This window comes from Oncorhynchus keta, chromosome 10, assembly GCF_023373465.1.
Source record: "Oncorhynchus keta strain PuntledgeMale-10-30-2019 chromosome 10, Oket_V2, whole genome shotgun sequence".
NCBI classification, from domain to species: Eukaryota; Metazoa; Chordata; class Actinopteri; order Salmoniformes; family Salmonidae; genus Oncorhynchus; species Oncorhynchus keta.
The window spans coordinates 32,354,755-32,376,341 of NC_068430.1; the positions used below are offsets into that span (position 1 = coordinate 32,354,755).

At 44.6% G+C, this 21,587-nt stretch overlaps 1 protein-coding gene and 1 long non-coding RNA gene across 3 annotated transcripts in view; one reads left to right on the plus strand and one right to left on the minus strand.

Moving 5' to 3' along the window:
- Nucleotides 1–5,979: 5,979 nt before the first annotated feature.
- LOC118388165 (cyclin-dependent kinase 18-like) overlaps nt 5,980–21,587 on the plus strand; it is a 58,777-nt gene continuing 43,169 nt past the window's right edge. Inside the window, exon 1 of one of the 2 annotated variants that reach the window (XM_052526866.1) lies at nt 5,980–6,278. In XM_052526866.1, the coding sequence (XP_052382826.1) occupies nt 6,056–6,278 (223 nt within the window). In that variant the 5' untranslated portion in view covers nt 5,980–6,055. The remainder of the gene's footprint in view (nt 6,279–21,587) is intronic. The other variant, XM_052526867.1, reaches the window with a different exon arrangement.
- Nucleotides 13,087–17,021, minus strand: LOC127932197 (uncharacterized). The gene is made up of 2 exons (XR_008144515.1): nt 15,504–17,021; nt 13,087–15,383 (listed from the first exon to the last, which is right to left on the minus strand). It is a non-coding gene; the product is annotated as an uncharacterized LOC127932197 (long non-coding RNA).

The window sequence follows — 21,587 nt, forward strand, 5'->3', positions numbered from 1 at the left end:
CTACAAAATGTACATTAATTATAATTCACATTTCCTTTTGGTGTAGGATTATTTTCCTGCTGTAGCAAACTGGTTCAAATTAAGATCCTACATCTGTAATTAGTCTAGGTTGGAGGGTTCCTTCCTCTGCCTCTGAGATTCATGTGATGCTAGTCATCTGCCCCTGCTTACCAAAAGTGTGTGTGTGTGTGTGTGTGTGTGTGTGTGTGTGTGTGTGTGTGTGTGTGTGTGTGTGTGTGTGTGTGTGTGAAGCAGGAGATAGTTAACTCTACTGTATATGGTGAAATATAGTCAGTTGATGGCGAGACTCTCCTCCCACACTCAGAACTCAAAGTCCTCTGAGTAATCCATGTGCAAACCACAATATTGCAGGCTAGTTTGCATTCATGTGTGCATGGTTGTGCATGGATGTGTGTGAGAACAGATGTGTGTGATCTCCAAAGGAACGTGTGTGCAACAACCCATTCGGGTCTTGAAACTGTATCCATCAGAAATCCTACTGGACATCCTACTGGCTCTTTACAGGCTATCCAACTGGTCCAGTTGACTTGGTTGATTTAAAGTGTTGGATTCAGCTCCTGCATTGGGCACACACAGTATATTGATTATACTAATTTCTGTCGCCAAAATATGAGGACACAAACACAAACCGATTGTTCCCTCTTCTCTGCATATATTGGATCATTAAAATACCTGAGCAGAGAGAGAGACTCAGCTCCATGTCCTGTTCTGTGTGTTTATTTTAATTTGAAAATTGACCCCTTTTTCGTGGTATCCAATTGGTAGTAGTTACAGTCTTGTCTCATCGCTGAAACTCCCGTACGGACTCAGGAGAGGCAAAGAGCCATGCGTCTTCAGAAACACAACCCAACCTAGCTGCACTGCTTCAATGCACATCCAACCCGGAAGCCAGCCGCACCAATGTGTCGGAGCAAACACCGTACACCTGGCGATCTGATCAGCGTGCACTGCGCTCGGCCCACCACAGGAGTTGCTAGTGTGTGATGAGACAAGGATATCCCTGCCGGCCAAACCCTCCCTGACCAGGACGACGCTGGGCCAATTGTGCGTCGCCCCATGGACCTCCCGGTCATGGCCGGCTGCGACAGAGCCTGGGCTCGAACCCAGAATCGCTGGTGGCACAGCTAGCACAGCGATGCAGTGCTTTAGACCGCTGCGCCACCCAGGAGGCCCATCTCTATTTGTTTATTAAATAGTAAACCCCCACTTTGATGCCAGCAGCTCCCTGGAATAGATTTACATTTACTGTTAACTTGTTAGGGCCGTGGTTCCGAGGTGGGAACATCAATCAGCGGAAATTTCAAGTGCGCCACGTATAGTTTTTGATAAAACTCTAACTTTCATTAAAATGCACATACGATGTACTGAATTAAAGCTACACTCATTGTGAATCTAGCTACCGAGTCAGATTTGTAAAATGCTTTTCGGCGAAAGCATGAGAAGCTATTATCTGATAGCATACACCCCCCAAAGTACTGCAACGCTACTTAAGTTCGTCTCCTAACCCAGCACTCTGTGTGTTTGTGTATGTTTCTGTATGTGTGTACACTCTGTAATGAAGGACACAGCCAATCTAATCAGTCTAAAGAATGTTCCAGGCTGAGCTCCTGGCAGTTGTTCTATGCTGGAATAGATTTACATTTTCTGTTATGTTCATCTCCTCATCCAGCAGTGTGTGTGTGTGTGTGTGTGTGTGTGTGTGTGTGTGTGTGTGTGTGTGTGTGTGTGTGTGTGTGTGTGTGTGTGTGTGTGTGTGTGTGTGTGTGTGTGTGTGTGTGTGTGTGTGTGTGTGTGTGTGTGTGTGTGTGTGTGTGTGTGTGTGTGTGAGAGAGAGAGAGAGACTACATTTCATTCATGTGTTTATTTGTGTTTCAATGGATTGTGCTGTTGTAAATACAGTATAAGACCACATTACTGATCCTAATTATATTTTGTTATTTATATGAACTAACAATGGTGATTGTAAATAGAGAATATAATGGACTATTCTGGGATAGAGAGCTGCTTTAAGAGCTGACCTTCCGGCCCTAATAATTATGTCATGAGCATAACCTTCTTTCTGCACTAATGACGACCTTAGCAAACAAGATGGAGATGGGTTGCTGTGATTTTCTGTAAGGTACATTATTATTTGCGTCAGTTCCATCAATATCAGGACACTGAGACCATGAGATGACTTGGGTTTCCTAGGCTGTGCACACATCATATTTAATGCAAGATCATACCTGTGCATTTAATTTGGCTGTGTCTCAAGTAATAATAACAATAATATATGCCATTTAGCAGACGCTTTTACCCAAACCTGACTTACAGTCATGTGTGCATACATTCCCCAGAGAGGGTGGTCCCGGGAATGAACACTATGACACCTTATTCCTAAGGTGGCTGGGAAGTAATGCACTATATGAGGTATGGCAGATTTTCCCTTTGTGACCCACTACCTGTGGTGGAAAGTTGTTTAAAAGGACACTCTCCCCCAGAGAGGGTCAGATAGTTCCTGAATGAACAGAGAAGGTGTTGGGAGCTAAGGTGGCTGTGGAGGGTGAGGTGGCTGTGGGGGGTGAGGTGGCTGTGGAGGGTAAAATGAAATTAGGTCGTTGAGGAAGGTGAGGTAGCTGTGGAGCGTGAGGTGGCTGTGGAGGGTAAAATGAAATTAGGTCGTTGAGGAAGGTGAGGTAGCTGGAGCGTGAGGTGGCTGTGGAGGGAGGTCGTTGAGGAAGGTGGCTGTGAGGTGGCTGTGGAGGGTAAAATGAAATTAGGTCGTTGAGGAAGGTGAGGTAGCTGTGGGGGTGAGGTGGCTGTGGAGGGTAAAATGAGATTAGGTCGTTGAGGAAGGTGAGGTAGCTGTGGGGGTGAGGTGGCTGTGGAGGGTAAAATGAAATTAGGTCGTTGAGGAAGGTGAGGTAGCTGTGGGGGGTGAGGTGGCTGTGGAGGGTAAAATGAAATTAGGTCGTTGAGGAAGGTGAGGTAGCTGTGGGGGTGAGGTGGCTGTGGGTAAAATGAAATTAGGTCGTTGAGGAAGGTGAGGTAGCTGTGGGGGTGAGGTGGCTGTGGAGGGTAAAAGGAAGGTCGTTGAGGAAGGTGAGGTAGCTGTGGAGGGTGAGGTGGCTGTGGAGGGTAAAATGAGATTAGGTCGTTGAGGAAGGTGAGGTAGCTGTGGGGGTGAGGTGGCTGTGGAGGGTAAAATGAAATTAGGTCGTTGAGGAAGGTGAGGTAGCTGTGGGGGGTGAGGTGGCTGTGGAGGGTAAAATGAAATTAGGTCGTTGAGGAAGGTGAGGTAGCTGTGGGGGTGAGGTGGCTGTGGAGGGTAAAATGAGATTAGGTCGTTGAGGAAGGTGAGGTAGCTGTGGGGGGTGAGGTGGCTGTGGAGGGTAAAATGAAATTAGGTCGTTGAGGAAGGTGAGGTAGCTGTGGGGGTGAGGTGGCTGTGGAGGGTAAAATGAAATTAGGTCGTTGAGGAAGGTGAGGTAGCTGTGGAGGGTGAGGTGGCTGTGGAGGGTAAAATGAGATTAGGTCGTTGAGGAAGGTGAGGTAGCTGTGGAGGGTGAGGTGGCTGTGGAGGGTAAAATGAGATTAGGTCGTTGAGGAAGGTAGAGGTAGCTGTGGGGGGTGGAGGTAGCTATGGAGCGAGAGGTGGAAGGTAAGGTAGTTGAGAGATGGCTGTGTTGATAATTCACCAGCAGAGGCGACGTAACAATGCGCCAATGCAGATCAGTTATGTAGAACATGAAAACATAACAAAAATAGCCACTGACATACTTACTTACTGTAGGTAGACAGGAGAGGAGAGGAAGAAAACATCACTTCTGTCGTCGTCGTCGTCGCCCCCCCTCTCTCTCTCCCTTCCTTCCAGACAGTCTTGCCTATGGGGACTGTTGCTAGTTACATTTTGAGGGATTTGTGTTAATTCCACTGCAAGCCAATAATACAATTAATCCTATAAGCATCCAATCATCAGCGGCCCTTTGTTACCCTACTTCCTGTTTTCTGGCCTCATTCCGGTCAGGAACTCTGATCCTGACATCTGAACCCTCAGCACCATTGCCATCAGTTACAAAACAATCTTACGCACCGCAAAGACCACTGTTCACACCGGTACACCTCCATTGAGAGGTTCAACACGTCCCCGAGTTATTCAATACTTTCATGTCTGAATGTCTATTAAATGTTGTTGGTTGGTTGTCCAATAGACAGTACCAGGCGAATATAGACAGAGGCAGGCACAGAAGAGTAGTCCTGTGTTGGCATCAAACATCTGGGGCCATATGGGCATAACCATGCCAATGGAATGCAGACAAGCCTGAATCAGATGCTGGGAGTTCGTATCTGAGCTCTACAGATAACATTCAGCTCTCCGTTCAAGGTCAGGTTTGGTGACCACTCACGGTTTTACAGACATAGTGAATGATTGTATGTCTCCTTTCAGTGGCCTTGTAAGTCATGACCACAATACAGTCTTACTGTCCTACCAAACAGCTCTCATGTATTTCAATTCACATTAGCCAGCTGAGCTGAAGCCTAGATGTTAGGTTTTAAGGGTTAACCTGGGTATTCAGGTATCAGGGAAGGTTACTCATAAGGTGAGGATTGCTCAGGGAACTACCCCTGCTACATTCACACGTCACTGAGTTCCCCACTCAATACTCATATATGCTGACTCACACACAGTCACACACACACTGCTGAAATGGGCTGTAGTGGAGCTGGTTGAGAGTTTCAAGTTCCTTGGTGTCCACATCACCAGCGAACTATCATGGTCCAAACACACCAAGACAGTTGTGAAGAAGGCAAGACAAAACCTTTTCGCCCTCAGGAGACTGGAAAGATTTGGCATGGGTCCCCAGTTCCTCAAAAAGTTCTACAGCTGCACCATTGAGAGCATCCTGACTGGTTGCATCACTGCCTGGTATGGCAACTGCTCGGCATCTGACCGTATGGCGCTATAGAGGGTAGTGCGTACGGCCCAGTACATCACTGGGACCAAGCTTCCTGCCATCCAGGACCTATATAATATGCGTTGTCAGAGGAAAGCCCATAAAATTGTCCGAATCCAGTCACCCAAGACATAGACTGTTCTCTCTGGTCACGCACGGCAAGCTGTACCGGAGCACCAAGACTAGGACAAAAAGGCTCCTTAACAGCTTCTACCCCCAAGCCATAAGACTGCTGCTGTTTATCATCTATACATAGTCACTTCACCCCTACCAACATGAACATGTTCACCCCTACCTACATCTAACCTGAACCCCCGCACACTGACTCGGTACCGGTACCCCCTGTATATAACCTCGTTGTTGTTATGTTAATGTCTTACTTTTATAATTTTTTTATTACATTTTTTATTTTAGTTTATTTGGTAAATATTTTCTTAACTCTTCTTGAACTCCACTGTTGGTTAAGGGCTCATAAGTAAGCATTTCATGGTAAGGTCTACACTTCTTGTATTCGGCTCATGTGATTAATAAAGTTTGATTTGAAATGGCTCTTCTAGATGCTATGTCATTACAACTATCCCCAGTTCAAAAATGTGTATTTATTTTACCTTTATTTAAGAAGAAATTCTTATTTTCAATGACGGCCAAGGAACAGTGGGTTAAACAACCTTGGGGATTTGAACTTGCAACCTTTAGATTACCAGTCCAACGCTCAAACCACTAGGCTACCCTGTCACCCCACCAGTCAACATGTTCAAATAGTTCTCTCTCCTGTCACACACACACACACACACACACACACACACACACACACACACACACACACACACACACACACACACACACACACACACGGCATATTGAATTAGCTGATTAAAAGTGAGAATCATGTCAACACTGCAGGGCTGGCTGAGGAAGGCTTGTGCTATGCTGAGCTGTGATTGGCTGTTGCTATAACAATGAGGGAGGGGGAGAGAGAGGTAGGGGCGGAGAGAGAGGCTGATTATAAAACCCTCCATATAGCTCTCTCTTTTCCTCTGGGGATTTTCTCTTCAGGTTTTCTTTTTCTTTTTCCTTTTTTCAGGCAGCGGAGTGATTACATGCAGGAGGACGGAGGGGTTGAGTCGTGTGCTGTCAGAGGGGAAGACTGGAGTTGTTGTCTCTCTCTACCATTCTCTCTTTGTTTCTCGCTCTGGTCTGCGTCTTCTGCCTGCTCCATCAGAATAACATTAAGACACACAGACACACTTGGGAAGTCTTTGGACACCGTGAACAGAAGGAGAGCGGCTTCTGTTTCCTTTAGCAGACAACCTCTTCACTCCTGTAAGTACAACTGTTGCTGCTCTCAGTCTTTATCCCTCCCTCACTCTAGATCTTTCTCTGTATATCTCTCTCTATGTCTCTCTCGCTCTCTATCTATTTCTGTCTCCTTACTTTGTCTTTCTATTTATCCCCCCTCTATGTCTCTGTGATTGTGCTGGTCTGGGACATGTCATCCTGACTATGATTGATTAGAACCAAAAAGGTGACATCAGGTTTAGACTGACCCTGGGACAGTTCTAAGGGCATCTTCTCTACTGTGCTATGGACCATGCTCTGTTTTTACATATCTGGAACTTTGTGTGTTCCAGTCAATCCTAGTCACTCTGTGTTTGACTCCCGCAGTATTTTATTGTCAGAAATATTAGTGCGTGTGTGTGTGTGTGTGTGTGTGTGTATACAGTGAGTTCAAAAAGTTTTGGGACAGTGACACATTTTCTTTTTGGCTCTGTACTTGAGCACTTTGGAACGATACAATGACTATGAAGTTAAAGTGCAGACTGTCAGCTTTAATTTGAGGGTATTTTCAGCAATATCGGGAGAACTGTTTAGAAATTATAGCACTTTTTGTACATAGTCCCTTCATTTTAGGGGACCAAAGGTACTGTGTTCTGTCGTGGAAATTTCCTCTATTTACCAAATCATGGGAGCAAACCACACACATACGTCAGAGTTAGTTATAAAAGTACATCTTTAATTATATGAGCTCTATCACAATCCTGTGACTCTCAGATAAATTCAGTGTCTCTCCGTGAATTCTCTGAGAGCCCCGTTACCATGCAACTGAGTTCCTTTAATAGCAAAGACACACATAGTCAGACAGCATAGACATAATTCATCTTTCAGTTGTCTCCTTTCCCAAACCCCAGAACCATAAACCAATCCTCCATATCAACAGGCATATATCAAATTGTCATTTAGATACAACCAACTCAAAATACAACCAAACCTGGACAAACTCACGGAGAGGAGAGTGAGGCTATAGGTTAAGATAAAAGCAACATTAGAGGGAGCATAGAATGATTTCAGACACTGCAACCCTCCTTTCCCCACTGGGAAAGGTAGGGAGTAAAAGATATGTTTACACATGATGACACATTGACCTCTCCCCTCTCAGCGGCCCATGCAACTTAGAACAGATAACTGCAACCTCGCCACAATATTATACAAAAATACCATTCTGATGAGAAGTAATTTACACACATTTGATAAATATAATACATCTTACAAATGTTACCAACAAATTCTGATCCTTCCACGACAGTTCCCTTACACAGTAAAGAGTACCAGCCAGAAGTTTGGACACATCTACTGAAGGGTTTTTCTTTATTTTTACTATTTTCTACATTGTGGAAGAATAGTGAAGACATCAAAACTATGAAATAACACATATGGAATCATGTAGTAACCAAGTGTTAAAAAAATATATTTTAGATTCTTCAAGGTAGCCACCATTAGCCTTAATGACAGCTTTGCACACTCTTGCCATTCTCTCAACCAGCTTCATGAGGTAGTCACCTGGAATGCATTTCAACAGGTGTGCCTTGTAAAAAGTGAATTTTTGGAATTTCTTTCCTTCTTAATGTGTTTGTGCCAATCAGTTGTGTTGTGACAAGGTAGGGGTGATATACAATTTCAAGAACTTTCAAGGTTTCTTCATTGCAGTCGCAAAAAACCATCAAGCGCTATGATGAAACTGGCTCTCATGAGGACCACAACAGGAAAGGAGGACCAGAGATACCTCTGCAGCAGAGGATAACTTCATTAAAATTAACTGCACCTCAGATTGCAGCCCAGATAAATACTTCAGAGTTCAAGTAACAGACACATCTCAACATTGACTGTCCAGAGGAGACTGCTGAAGATATTTCTGATGAAATCACTACTAAAGGACACCAATAAGAAGAAGAGACTTGGTTGGAAAACGAGCAACGGACATTAGACCAGTGGAAATCTTACCTTTGGTCTGATGAGTCCAAATTTGAGTTTTTTGGTTCCAACTGCCGTGTCTTTGTTAGACGCAGAGTAGGTGAACGGATGATCTCTGCATGTGTAGTTCCCACTGTGAAGCATGGAGGAGGAGGTGTGATGGTGCTTTGCTGCTGACACTGTAGGTGATTTATTTAGAATTAAAGACACACTTAACTATCATGGCTACCACAGCATTCTGCAGAGATACGCCATCCCATCTGGTTTGCACTTGTGGGACTAACATTAGTTTTTCAACAGGACAATGACCCAAAACACTCCTCCAGGCTGTGTAAGGGCTATTTAACCAAGAAGGAGAGTGATGGAGTGCTGCATCAGATGACCTGGCCTTCACAAATACCCAATCTCAACCCAATTGAGATGGTTTGGGATGAGTTGGACTGCAGAGTGAAGGAAAAGCAGCCAACAAGTGCTCAGCATATGTGGGAACTCCTTCAAGACTGTTGGAATAGCATTCTTCATGAAGCTGGTTGAGAGAATGCCAAGAGTGTGCAAAGCTGTCATCTAGGCAAAGGGTGGCTACTTTGAAGAATCTCAAATATAAAATATATTTTGATTCATTTAACTTTTTTGGTTACTACTTGATTCCATATGTTATTTCATAGTTGATGTCTTCACTATTATTCTACATTGTAGCAAATAGTAAAAATAAAGAAAAACCCTGGAATGAGTAGGTGTGTCTAAACTTAGGACTGCTACTAATATATATATATATATATATATATATATATACTGAACAAAAATATAAACGAGACAATTTCAAAGATTTTACTGAGTTACAGTTCATATAAGGAAATCAGTCAATTGAAATAAATTTAGTAGACCCTAATCTATGAATTTCACATGACTAAGCAGAGGCACAGCCATGGGTGGGCCTGAGAGGACATAGGCCTACCCACTGGGTGGGCCCCACAAAAGGGCTTTATTACAGACAGAAATACTCCTCAGTTTCATCAGCTGTCCGAGTGGCTGGTTTCAGACGATCCCACAGGTGAAGAAGCCGGATGTGGAGGTCCTAGGCTGCGTGGTACCTGTGGTCTGCGGTTGGATGGATGTACTGCCAAATTCTCTAAAACGACATTTGGTAGAGAAATTAACATTCATTCATATGGCAACATCACTGGTGGACATTCCTGCAGTCAGCATTCCAATTGTACACTCCTTCAAAATGTGAGACATCTGTGGCATTGTGTTGTGTGACAAAACTGCACATTTTGGAGTGGCCTTTTATTGTCCCCAGCACACGGTGCACCTGTGTAATGATCATGCTGTTTAATCAGCTTCTTGATATGCCACACCTGTCAGGTGGATGGATTATCTTGGCAATGGAGAAATATTCACTAACTGGGATGTAAAACAAATTTGTGACGGACCACCTCGATTAGGTCTTTTGTAGCAAAATTTGAAACTGTGTTTTTTACATTGGATAAAAGTAGAGACTCAGAGCTAGAAAATGGTATATCATACACTGCAGTTGAGGAACAATAGGAAAGTAATTCTGCTTTGAAAGTTCACACCTACTTAAGCCTGAGCCCCACCCATCTCTTTAAGGATTCACATGAGGCTATGTGAATGGCAGGAAGCACCAGTGAAAAGATCAATAAAAAAAATCCTTGGTGTCCACATCACCAACAAACTAACATGATTCAAGCACACCATGACAGTCGTGAAGTGGGCACAACAAAACCTATACCCCCTCAGGCGACCAAAAATATTTGTCATGGGTGCTCAGATCTTCAAAAGGTTCTACAGCTGCACCATCGAGAGCACCATCGAGAGCATCCTGACAGGTTGCATCACTGCCTGGTATGGCAACTGATCGGCCTCCAACCACAAGGCACTACAGAGTCTAGTGCGAATGGCCCAGTACATCACTGGGGCCAAGCTTCCTGCTATCCAGGACCTCTATACCAGGCAGTGTCAGAGGAAAGCTCTGAAAATTGTCAAAGACTCCAGTCACCCTAGTCATAGACTGATCTCTCTGCTACCACACGGAAAGCGGTACCGGAGTGCCAAGTCTAGGTCCAAGAAGCTTCTAAACAACTTCTACCCCCAAGCCATAATACTCCTGAACATCTAGTCAAATGGCTACCCAGACTATTCACATTGCCCCCCTCCCCTCTCCACACCACTGCCATTCTCTGTTGTCATGTATACATAGTCACTTTAATAACTCTACCTACATGTACATACTACATACTAACCGGTGCCCCCGCACATTGACTCTGTACCGGCACCCCCCTGTACATATTGTTATTTTTTACTGCTCCTCTTTAATTACTTGTTACTTTTAGCTCTTATTCTTATCCATATTCTTTTAAACTGCACTGTCGGCTAGGGGCTCGTAAGTAAGCATTTCACCTGTTGTATTCGGCGCATGTGACTAATAAAATATTACTTGACGTGGTAAACACACACTATATCTGTAACGGTTCTCATGTGGTGTAGGAGAGTCGGACCAAAATGCAGCGTGTAGATTGCGATCCATGTTTAATGGAAAAAAACACACGTAAACACGAATCAATACAAAACACTACAAAAACAATAAACGTAACGAAAACCGAAAACAGCCTATACTTGTGTCAACTAACACAGAACAAGGACATCAGGACACTAAGGACAATCACCCACAACACAACCAAAGAATATAGCTGCCTAAATATGGTTCCCAATCAGAGACAACGATAAACACCTGACTCTGATTGAGAACCACTCCAGACAGCCATAGACTCTGCTAGATCACCCCACTAGCTACAATCCCACTATATACCAAAACCCCAAGACAAACCACACCACAATACAAAAACCCCATGCCACACCCTGGCCTGACCCAATACATAAAGATAAACACAAAATACTTCGACCAGGGCGTGACAGAACCCCTCACTAAGGTGCAGACTCCCGAACGCACCTCAAAACAACAGGGAGGGTCCAGGTGGGCGTCTGTCCATGGTGGCAGCTCCGGCGCGGGACGCGGACCCCACTCAGTCAATGTCCCAGTCCCCTCTCCTCGCGTCCCTGAATAGTCCACCCTCGCCGCCAACCATGCCCTAGTAGTCCTCACCCAGAACCCCACTGGACTGAGGAGCAGATCGGGACTGAAGGACAGCTCGGGAGTGAGGGGAAGCTCGGGAGTGAGAGAAAGCTCGGGAGTGAGAGAAAGCTCGGGAGTGAGAGAAAGCTCGGGAGTGAGAGAAAGCTCGGGAGTGAGAGAAAGCTCAGGCACGTTGATGGAAATTGGCTGACTAGCAGATCCTGGCTGACTGGCACTTCTGGCGGATCCTGGCAGACTGGCGGATCCTTGCAGACTGGCGGATCCTTGCAGACTGGCGGATCCTTGCAGACTGGCAGCTCCTTGTAGACTGGCAGCTCTTTGCAGACTGGCAGCTCTGGCTGCTTCATGCAGACTGACAGCTCTGGCTGCTTCATGCAGACTGACAGCTCTGGCTGCTTCATGCAGACTGACAGCTCTGGCTGCTTCATTCAGACTGACATCTCTGGCTGCTTCATGCAGACTGACATCTCTGGCTGCTTCATGCAGACTGACAGCTCTGGCTGCTTCATGCAGACTGACAGCTCTGGCTGCTTCATGCAGACTGACAGGTCTGGCTGCTTCATGCAGACTGACAGCTCTGGCTGCTTCATGCAGACTGACAGCTCTGGCTGCTTCATGCAGACTGACAGCTCTGACTGCTCCATGCAGGCTGACAGCTCTGACTGCTCCATGCAGGCTGACAGCTCTGGCTGCTCCATGCAGGCTGGCAGCACCTTGCAGACTGGCAGCTCCTTGCAGACTGGCAGCTCTGGCTGCTCCATGTAGACTGACAGCTCTGGCTGCGCTGAACAGACAGGAGACTCCAGCAGCGTTGTAGAGGAGGAAGGTTCTAGATGCGCTGAACAGTCAGGAGACTCCAGCAGCGCTGTAGAGGAGGAAGGCTCTAGATGCGCTGAACAGACAGGAGACTCCAGCAGCGCTGTAGAGGAGGAAGGCTCTGATAGCGCTGAACAGGCGGGAGGCTCCGGCAGCGCAGGAGAGGCGAGGCACACTGTAGGCCTGATGTGTGGTGCTGGCACTGGTGGTACTGGGCCAAGGACACGCACAGGAAGCCTGGTGCCGGAGGGCTGGTGTGTGGAGGTGGCACAGGATGGGCTAGACCGTGAAGGCGTACTGGAGATCTTGAGAGCAGTGTTGGCACAGGACGTGCAAGGCTAGGGATGTGCACAGGAGGCCTGGTGCGTGAGGCTGGCACCAACTTCACCAGCCGACCACCCCCACCTCAGGACGAGTATGGAGCGCTGACCCAGGTGCCATCAAATCCCTGACACGTTCCGTCAGGCGAATTCCATGCAAAAAGCACCAACACAGCAACTCCCTCATTTCTCTCTCCTCCAATTTCCCCATTAACTCATTCACAGTCTCTGCTTCGCTCACCTCCAACACCGGCTCTGGTCTCCTCCTTGGCTCCTCACGATAAACAGGGAGAGTTGACTCAGGTCTGACTCCTGACTCTGCCACTCCCCCAATACATTTTTGGGGCTGACTCTCAGGCTTCCTTGCCAACCGTGTTCCCTCATATCGCCGGCTCCTCTCTCCGGCTGACTCTGCTCTCCTCGCTGCCTCCACCTGTTCCACCTTTGGGCGGCTACACTCCCCTGGTTTAGCCCAGGGTCCTCTCCCGTCGAGGATTTCCTCCCATGTCCAGAAATCCTTATTTCGCATCTCCTCTTTGGGCTGCTCCTGCCTGTTGACACGCTGCTTGGTCCGTTCACGGTGGGTGATTCTGTAACAGTTTTCATGTGGTGAAGGAGAGTCGGACCAAAATGCAGCGTGTAGATTGCGATCCATGTTTAATCAAACAAACGTAACACGAATCAATACAAAACACTACAAAAACAATAAACGTAACGAAAACCAAAAACAGCCTATACTTGTGTCAACTAACACAGACCAAGGACACTAAGGACAATCACCCACAACACAACCAAAGAATATGGCTGCCTAAATATGGTTCCCAATCAGAGACAACGATAAACACCTGACTCTGATTGAGAACCACTCCAGACAGCCATAGACTCTGCTAGATCACCCCACGAGCTACAATCCCACTATATACCAAAACCCCAAGACAAAACACACCACAATACAAAAACCCCATGCCACACCCTGGCCTGACCCAATACATAAAGATAAACACAAAATACTTCGACCAGGGCGTGACAATATCAAACAAAATCTATGTTTATTTGTCACATGCACAGGATACAGAAGGTGTAAACGGCGCACTGACATGGTTACTTGCATAGTAGCAATATCAAAACAGAAAGTGTCTAAATAAAACTATTTTATAATTATTAGATGACGGTTACCCGACACCCTTTTCTAAATTGATGGGTCATGTGATGGAAATGCGCTAACCACCCCCCAGCCACATCTAGCTGAGTGGATGGGTCACTATAGTCTAGACATGTACACATGTTCATGAAATATAATAGATGGATGTAATCACCCCCAGACACACCTGGCTAATGTGATGGGTCATGTAATAATAGGGCCAAATTGGAGTCTTTTGTTTAGATCAAAGAACCGGCATAATCCAATCCCTGTAGTATGAATCTGCAGGTAGCTAAAGCTCCTTAAATTCAGGGCATCAATGTTGTTGAAAAAAAGTAGCAAAACTTGTGTAGTTTTTGATGGCTAACGTTATATCTTTCAAAAACGTCACTGTAGAAAGTACTATCAACACGTACTGAACAGCTCATGTTACAGACAGAAGCGTGCTACAAGGCAGACCAACTCTCTAGGTTTATTCCTAGGTTCTGGCCTTTCTAGGGAGTTTTTCCTAGCCACCGTGCCGCTACACCTGCATTGCTTGCTGTTTGGGGTTTTAGGCTGGGTTTCTGTACAGCACTTTGAGATATCAGTTGATGTAAGAAGGGCTATATAAATACATTTGATTTGATTTGAATCCAAACTGAATCCCGTCATGTCCGGCACATCCATTATCTCAGCCAATCATGGCTAGCAGGAAGGTTCCTGACATTTTCTGTGGCTAAACCAACTCATATTTTAGCCATGTATTTATATTTATGGATGTAATACAAGTTTGTTATTAAGGCTTGTGAAAGATCACATGTTCCAAAAGGAATTTCTGCCCCCATAAAAGTAATTCTGCTTTGAAAGTTGACAAACTTGTAACCCCACTTTTGAGAAAAAGGCCCTTGAATGTTTTGGTACACCTACTGGAGAGCTCTTCTTTGTCTACACACATTCAGCATTGTTCATACCCTCTTAAGCCAGCCCCACCCATCTCTTTAAGGATTCACATGTGAGGTCAAATGCTAAACAGTGAGTAGTGTAGTAAAGATTAAGACTAGTTGGTAAAAGTAGTAGCCAGCAATAAAGAAACATTCAAGGTAAACAGAAAGTGTCCAAATTAAAAATTAAAAATATTAGATGACACACTTGTCTAACTTGATGGGTCATGTGAAAGAAATGCTATAACCCCCAGCCACATCTTGCTAAGTGGATGGGTCTCTACAGAAGGTGTAAACGGTACAGCCAAATGGTTACTTGTATAGTAGCAATATCAGAAATAGTGTTAATATAAAGAATAAAATAACAAGTGTCAATGCCAGTAGAGAAAGAACAACATAATATACAGTATGTACAAGAACAATATCAGTGATAGATGAGGTAGTTGTATGCATACAATCAGAGGTAAAGTGGCTGAGCAGCAGGATAAAAAAAATGTGTGTGTTAGGAGAGAGTCATGTGAATAGAGGCACTACAGATGGTGCTGCTGACTGAGAACTCGCCCCCAGTGAACTGGTACGTCCGAACCACAAATGAACAAGGGAATCTACATTTGGAGAGCCTGTTTCTGTCATGCCCTTGACTTTGGTGCAGGGCATGTGATGTCCATAGCATCTTCGTCGCAAAATTCCCTGATCTTCTCAAAAATATAAGTTTTTCTAGCTTTGTCCTGTTAAGGTGGTGCTTGTACAGGCAGACCATCTATGGGAGGAAGGATGTCAGCGTTGCGCAGCAGCTGAAACCTGGTCCCTTCTAAGTCCGAACCCTCCTTGGAAACAATAACACCAGGCTCCAGAGCATCAAAGCTGTAAAACAGGAAATAACAAAGAAAATGTAAGACATTACAACCTTGCATAACACCAATTCACCTCCAAAGTTTAGATACGAATAATAACCTCATACAATGCAATGAAAATTATATTCACCTGAAGTCCTGGTACTGCTTGATCTGTGTCAGCAGCCTGAAGTACGGAGTCAGGAGTTGTTGCCAACCATAACTTTCCAACAGCACCGTACCATCCTCCAGTCCAACCAGCTGTGGGATGTTGACCCCTGTCACAGTGCTGTCCTTCCTCAATGATCATGAGGAAGGTGAGGGATCAGCCCCGAACTACACGGCAGGACCTGGTCAATGACCTGAAGAGAGCTGGGACCACAGTCTCAAAGAAAACCATTAGTAACACACTACGCCGTCATGGATTAAAATCCTGCAGCGCACGCAGGGTCCCCCTGCTCAAGCCAGCGCATGTCCAGGCCATGTACTTGGTCCTGATGTGGTGGGTGATTCTGTAACAGTTTTCTTCTGGTGAAAGAGAGGCGGACCAAAATGCAGCGTGGTGGTTATTCATGTTTAATTTATAAAGACACTATACATGAATAAACTAACAAAAACAATAAACGTGCGAAAACCTAAACAGCCCTATCTGGTGCAAACACATAGACAGGAACAATCACCCACAAAACCCAACACAAAACAGGCTACCTAAATATGGTTCCCAATCAGAGACAATGACTAACACCTGCCTCTGATTGAGAACCATATCAGGCCAAACATAGAAATAGACAAACCAGACACACAACAGAATGCCCACCCAGCTCACGTCCTGACCAACACCAACGCATTTTGATAAAAAATAAATGTTCAAACGCCTCTCCTGTGAAGGTAGTGACTTGCGACATATGCCTAGTTTCCTGAAATGAGTCACATTTGTGCATAACATCTGAGAGAAATTTTGGGGGGGTTTGATTGAAAACTTTCTGGGATCTTTTACTTCATCACATGAAACATGGGACCAACGCATTACATGTTGCGTTTATATTTTTGATCAGTATATATACATACAGTACATACTAACTCGTGGAGGCCATGGGTGTTCAGTGGCATGTGTATAATGTGCCACTCAAACCACCTCGCTGGCCGGATTGAATGGGCCTGCTGGCCGTATGTTTGACACCCCTGCTGTAGAGTGTGTGTGACGTGTGCATGCTGCCATGATTGGCTGCTCTGTGCCAGGAATGGAGTTTGCCCAGTGTTCATTGGCTGTGTGTATGTGTGTGTGTGTCACCTGCACTGACTCTTGATTACAAGCAGGCAGTTGATTTGTGTCATGTTGGGTTGTATGGGGCACATTACACTATTTACATAACTCACGTCCTATTGTTGGCTCTGACTCATCGAACACCCTTAAACCCGTTTTTAATCATGTTAATATGAAGCAAGAGCCACGGCATAGAGAAACAATGGGCCTGGATTAATCAAAAAAATACCACGGATATAAATACACTCACTGGGAATACAATCAAGCCCAGATTTATACACACATGCTAAGCCACACACCAAGCTGGTATCATTGTGCGGTAAAGCGTGTGTGTTTCAGTCAAACTTCTCACCTCTCCCACTACAAGATGTCCAGGCTCGAAAGTGATTCCCTTGGTGGGAGGGAGAGAGGGAGAGAGGGAGGGAGGGAGGGTGGGAGGGGGGAGGGAGGGAGGGAGGAAGGGTGGGTGGGAGGGAGGGAGGGAGGGGGAGGGAAGGAGGGAGGGAGGAGGGAGGGAGGGAGGGAGGGAGGGAGGGAGGGAGGGAGGGAGGGAGGGAGGGAGGGAGGGTGGGAGGGAGGGAGGGTGGGAGGGAGGGAGGGAGGGTGGGAGGGAGGGTGGGAGGGAGGGAGGGAGGGAGAAGACTGATCTGTTTCCCAAAACCATCGTTATTAACACTCTTAATCTTTTATTTATTTATTTCACCTTCATTTAACCAGGTAGACTAGTTGAGAACAAGTTCTCATTTGCAACTGCGACCTGGCCAAGTTAAAGCGTAGCAATTCGACACATACAACAACACAGAGTTACACATGGAATAAACAAAACATACAGTCAATAATACAGTAGAATAATATCATTTATGCTATGAAATCCTGAGAATTTATTAGGGCAATTCCCCCTCATATCAAATAGCTGGCAAAACAATCCAAGCAATGATCGCATGGCCTATGCCCCCATGGAGGCAGAGCTGCTGCTGCTAGCAGACACTAATGGGCAGAGAAGTAAGTAACTGAACAGCTAGTTTTGAACTATATCTTTTTTTCAACGGGAAAATGTACACATTTACCACACTTTTATGAGCATTTAAAACATAATGGTGGGGCGCCCCCCTTAACACCCTAATTGGTGGGCAGCCGCTGATTTAAATACATTTCATGTTCAATCAGTGGAGTTATATTTTGCTACTTGTAGGCTAATGTCTGTAATTTGTCTCAATATACTTCACGATGTGTAACAACATGTGCATAATAATGTGCCAAATCTTGATTTAGGGTAAGCATTAGAATAACCAGCTTCAATATTTGCATCCATAGATGATATCTTTCCAGGAGATGATCCGTCATCAGTATTGTGGAATGATTCTAAAGTTAAGGTAAGCTTTCAATGGAGAAAGCTGATCCGAGCGCAGCTTGCCTTTCTTTTCATCCTATCAGCATCGACACATGCCCCAAAGACACATATAGCGAACGTTCTCTCTGGGTGGTGTTTTGGGAAACGAATGTTACATTTTTGCCTGTTGTAGGAAAGATGCTGTGTTAAAACACTAGTAAGCCTAAGTTCCATCGCTATCGGGAAACCGGGCCCAGGTGTCTAAGCCAAGGTCAGTCTGACATTATCAACCAACTCAGTGGAACTGTGATCAAACACCATGCTAAATCCAGTGATCTCTCCCTCACTCTCCTGGGGGTGTGCTTGAGGTTAGAGGAGGAAGGGGAATACCTGCACACTGTTTAGATACAACAGAGACACTAATGCAGCTCTACAGGAACAATCAGCACATATAAGCTTTCATGAAAGACACATAATAGCCTTAACCCTTACACCCCCCAAGCTGCAGCACATCATGTGCTCCTCAGAGGCCCCGGCAGAGACAGCAGATCAGGTGTGCTGCTCATAACAACAGCCATGTAATTCACATAACCCTTGCAGTCTGCATGGGGTCAACTTTATTCCAGAACAATCAGTCATTTATACCTGAAAGCTACAGTGTTTTCACAGAAACCATCCGCCTGATGTCTTCTGCCTTGAGAAAAATATGTCTTAATCCGATGAGGTGTTTTCACATTTTCACATCCAGACACATAGTTTATAGTAAGAGCTTCTAGTCTTCCAGCTTTATAGTCATGTTCAGTGACTTCTAATGAGATGCACACAGAAACTTATCTGAGGCAACAAATTCTCCACAATGATCATTGCAGTGACTTCTTCATCTTTGGCACTCTTGCACAATCACACTTTTTGAAAATAAGGATCTTTGTGCTAATTGTCTCTTTGTTTTTTCCCCCCTCTGAGTGGTGAAGTGAACTGTTGAGACCTCTGCCTGCTGGTCTGGTAGACTGTATTCTAATCTGGCTGGCTGTTCTGAGGTAGTCTGATGAGGTGATTTTAGATAATTGCCAGCTTGGTTCTCCAGAAGCTAACTCTAGCTGGGTAAGAGCTCATTAAAGACACTGGTTGTGTCCGAATACGCATCCTACATACTTAAACCGCATACTATTTACTCATCGTCGCACACTATTTATCATGTACTGTTTAGTCAAAAGTATGCAGTATGCCATGGCGGTAATGAAGTATGGGCTCCTAATTGGCTGAGTAGGTGGGATTTTTCCAAATTCAACAAACATGTAGTTGTTGAGCCAGACAAATAATAAAGTTTGAATTGAATAGGAATGGATCTATACGCCTACTCAGGTTGGTTATAGGCAGACTATCACATTCGACATACAGTGCCTTCAGAAGGTATTCATACCCCTTGACTTATGCCACATTCTGCTGTTAAACTGCCTGAATTCAAAATGGATTCACTTGTTGTTTTTTCACCCATCTATAAACAGTACCCCATAATGACAAAGTGAAAACATGTTTATAGAAATGTTTGCATATTTATTGAAAATGAAATTCAGAAATATCTAATATATACTGAACAAAAATATAAATGCAATATGCAACAATTTCAAAGATTTTACTGAATTACAGTTCATATATGGAAATCAGTAAATAAATTCATTAGGCACTAATCTATGGATTTGATGTGACTGGGAATACAGATATGCATCTGTTGGTCACAGATACCTTTAAAAACAAAAGGTAGGGGTGTGGATCAGAAAACCAGTCAGTATTTGGTTCGACTGCCATTTGCTTCATGCTTCATGACACTCCTTCGCATAGAGTTGATTAGGCTGTTGATTGTGGCCTGTGGAATGTTGTCACTCCTCTTCAATGGCTGTGCTAAGTTGCTAGGTATTGGCTGGAACTGGAACATGCTGTCGTATATGAGTATTTACACCCGAGTCAATACATGTTAGAATCACCTTTGGCAGCGATTACAGCTGTTTAGTCTTTCTGGGTAAGTCTCTAAGAGCTTTGCACACCTGGATTGTACACATTTGCACATTATTATTTTTAAAAATGCTTCAAGCTCTGTCAAGTTAGTTGTTGATTATTACTAGAATGCCATTTTCAAGTCTTCCTATAGATTTTCCAGCTGATTTAAATCAAAACTGTATCTAGGCCACTCAGGAACATTCAATGCTGTCTTGGTAAGCAATTTCAGTGTATATTTGGCCATGTGTTTTGGGTTAATGTCCTGCTGAAAGGTGAATTTGTCTCCTAATGTCTGTTGGAAAGCAGATTGAACCAGGTTCACTCTAGGATTTTGCCTGTGCTTAGCTCTATTCCATTTATTTTTATCCTAGAAAACTCCATAGTACTTGCCAATGACATACTTACCCATAACATGATGCAGCCACCACCATGCTTACAAATATGAGGTGGTACTCAGTCATGTGTTGTGTTTGCCCCTAAACATGCCTCGAACATGTATTCAGGACAAAGTTCATTTATTTGACAATTTGGCCTATGCCTGCCTCTGGAGGCTCTGCAATTGCATCACACCCTCCATATGGAGCCTCCGACGATATTTTCTAATCAAGCATAAACTGTCTTTTAGCCCTAGCGCTGAAACCTGTAGTGGCGGTCACTCCTCAACCATGATATGAGTAATGTTGATTTTTTTGGTCTGAGGCACAGACGTATGGGCGAAAGGCCAGCGCTAACCTTCTCTGGCCTCTATTTCTCTCTCTCACACACACACACACACACACACACACACACACACACAGTTAGGTTATTGATTGTGAGAGAGCTGGGGGACAGATCGTAATAGGCAATTTGAGAGTACTCTGACATAAGGGCCAGATAAAACCATCAACAGAGCCAATGCGTCACCACTCAGCTGTCCAGGACATGATTACTTCACTACAACTGATCACATTCAAATGGTCAGGCCGGTGACATCATCAATGACAATCAGTACCGTTTAGATGGCCAGGTTGTGACATCATGAATAATTTATGAAAGAGAACTGTTCAGCTCACTTAAGGCATTCCCACTGCCAGCCATTGTTATATTTGGGTCATTGTTGATTTTCTTTTTACCATTATGATAACATTATGCCAGCAGTAGGAGTATTAACACCAATGATGGTAACACTAATCTAACTTGAGTTCATGGCTCAACTTACCCCAAGGCAAACATTGACTATATTAGCCAACACAGCTACAATGATGCACTTTCATGCTAGGTTTAGGACCTCATATTGTAGCTTATAGAGACCAACTGATCTACTTTGATTGAGATACAAGCATCATGAAAATCTATAATGCAATAAATTCCTTTGACATTGTGAAAATACATTTTGAAACTAACTTGATTACCACTTTTTCTACGTGGTTTCTTCTTTCAGACTCCAAGAAATTATGACCTCTTCCTAAATCGTTGGTCACATTAATAATTGTGTGTATGATTTCCTAGAAACAAAGGGTGGCTCAAATAACCCTTTGGCTCAACTTATCCCACTCTCCCCTAGTTGGAATTCAAGCACACTGCTGAACATAACACGGACACACAACATCACACCCAACTGTGTGTGTGTGTGTGTGTGTGTGTGTGTGTGGGGGGGGGCTTCAGAG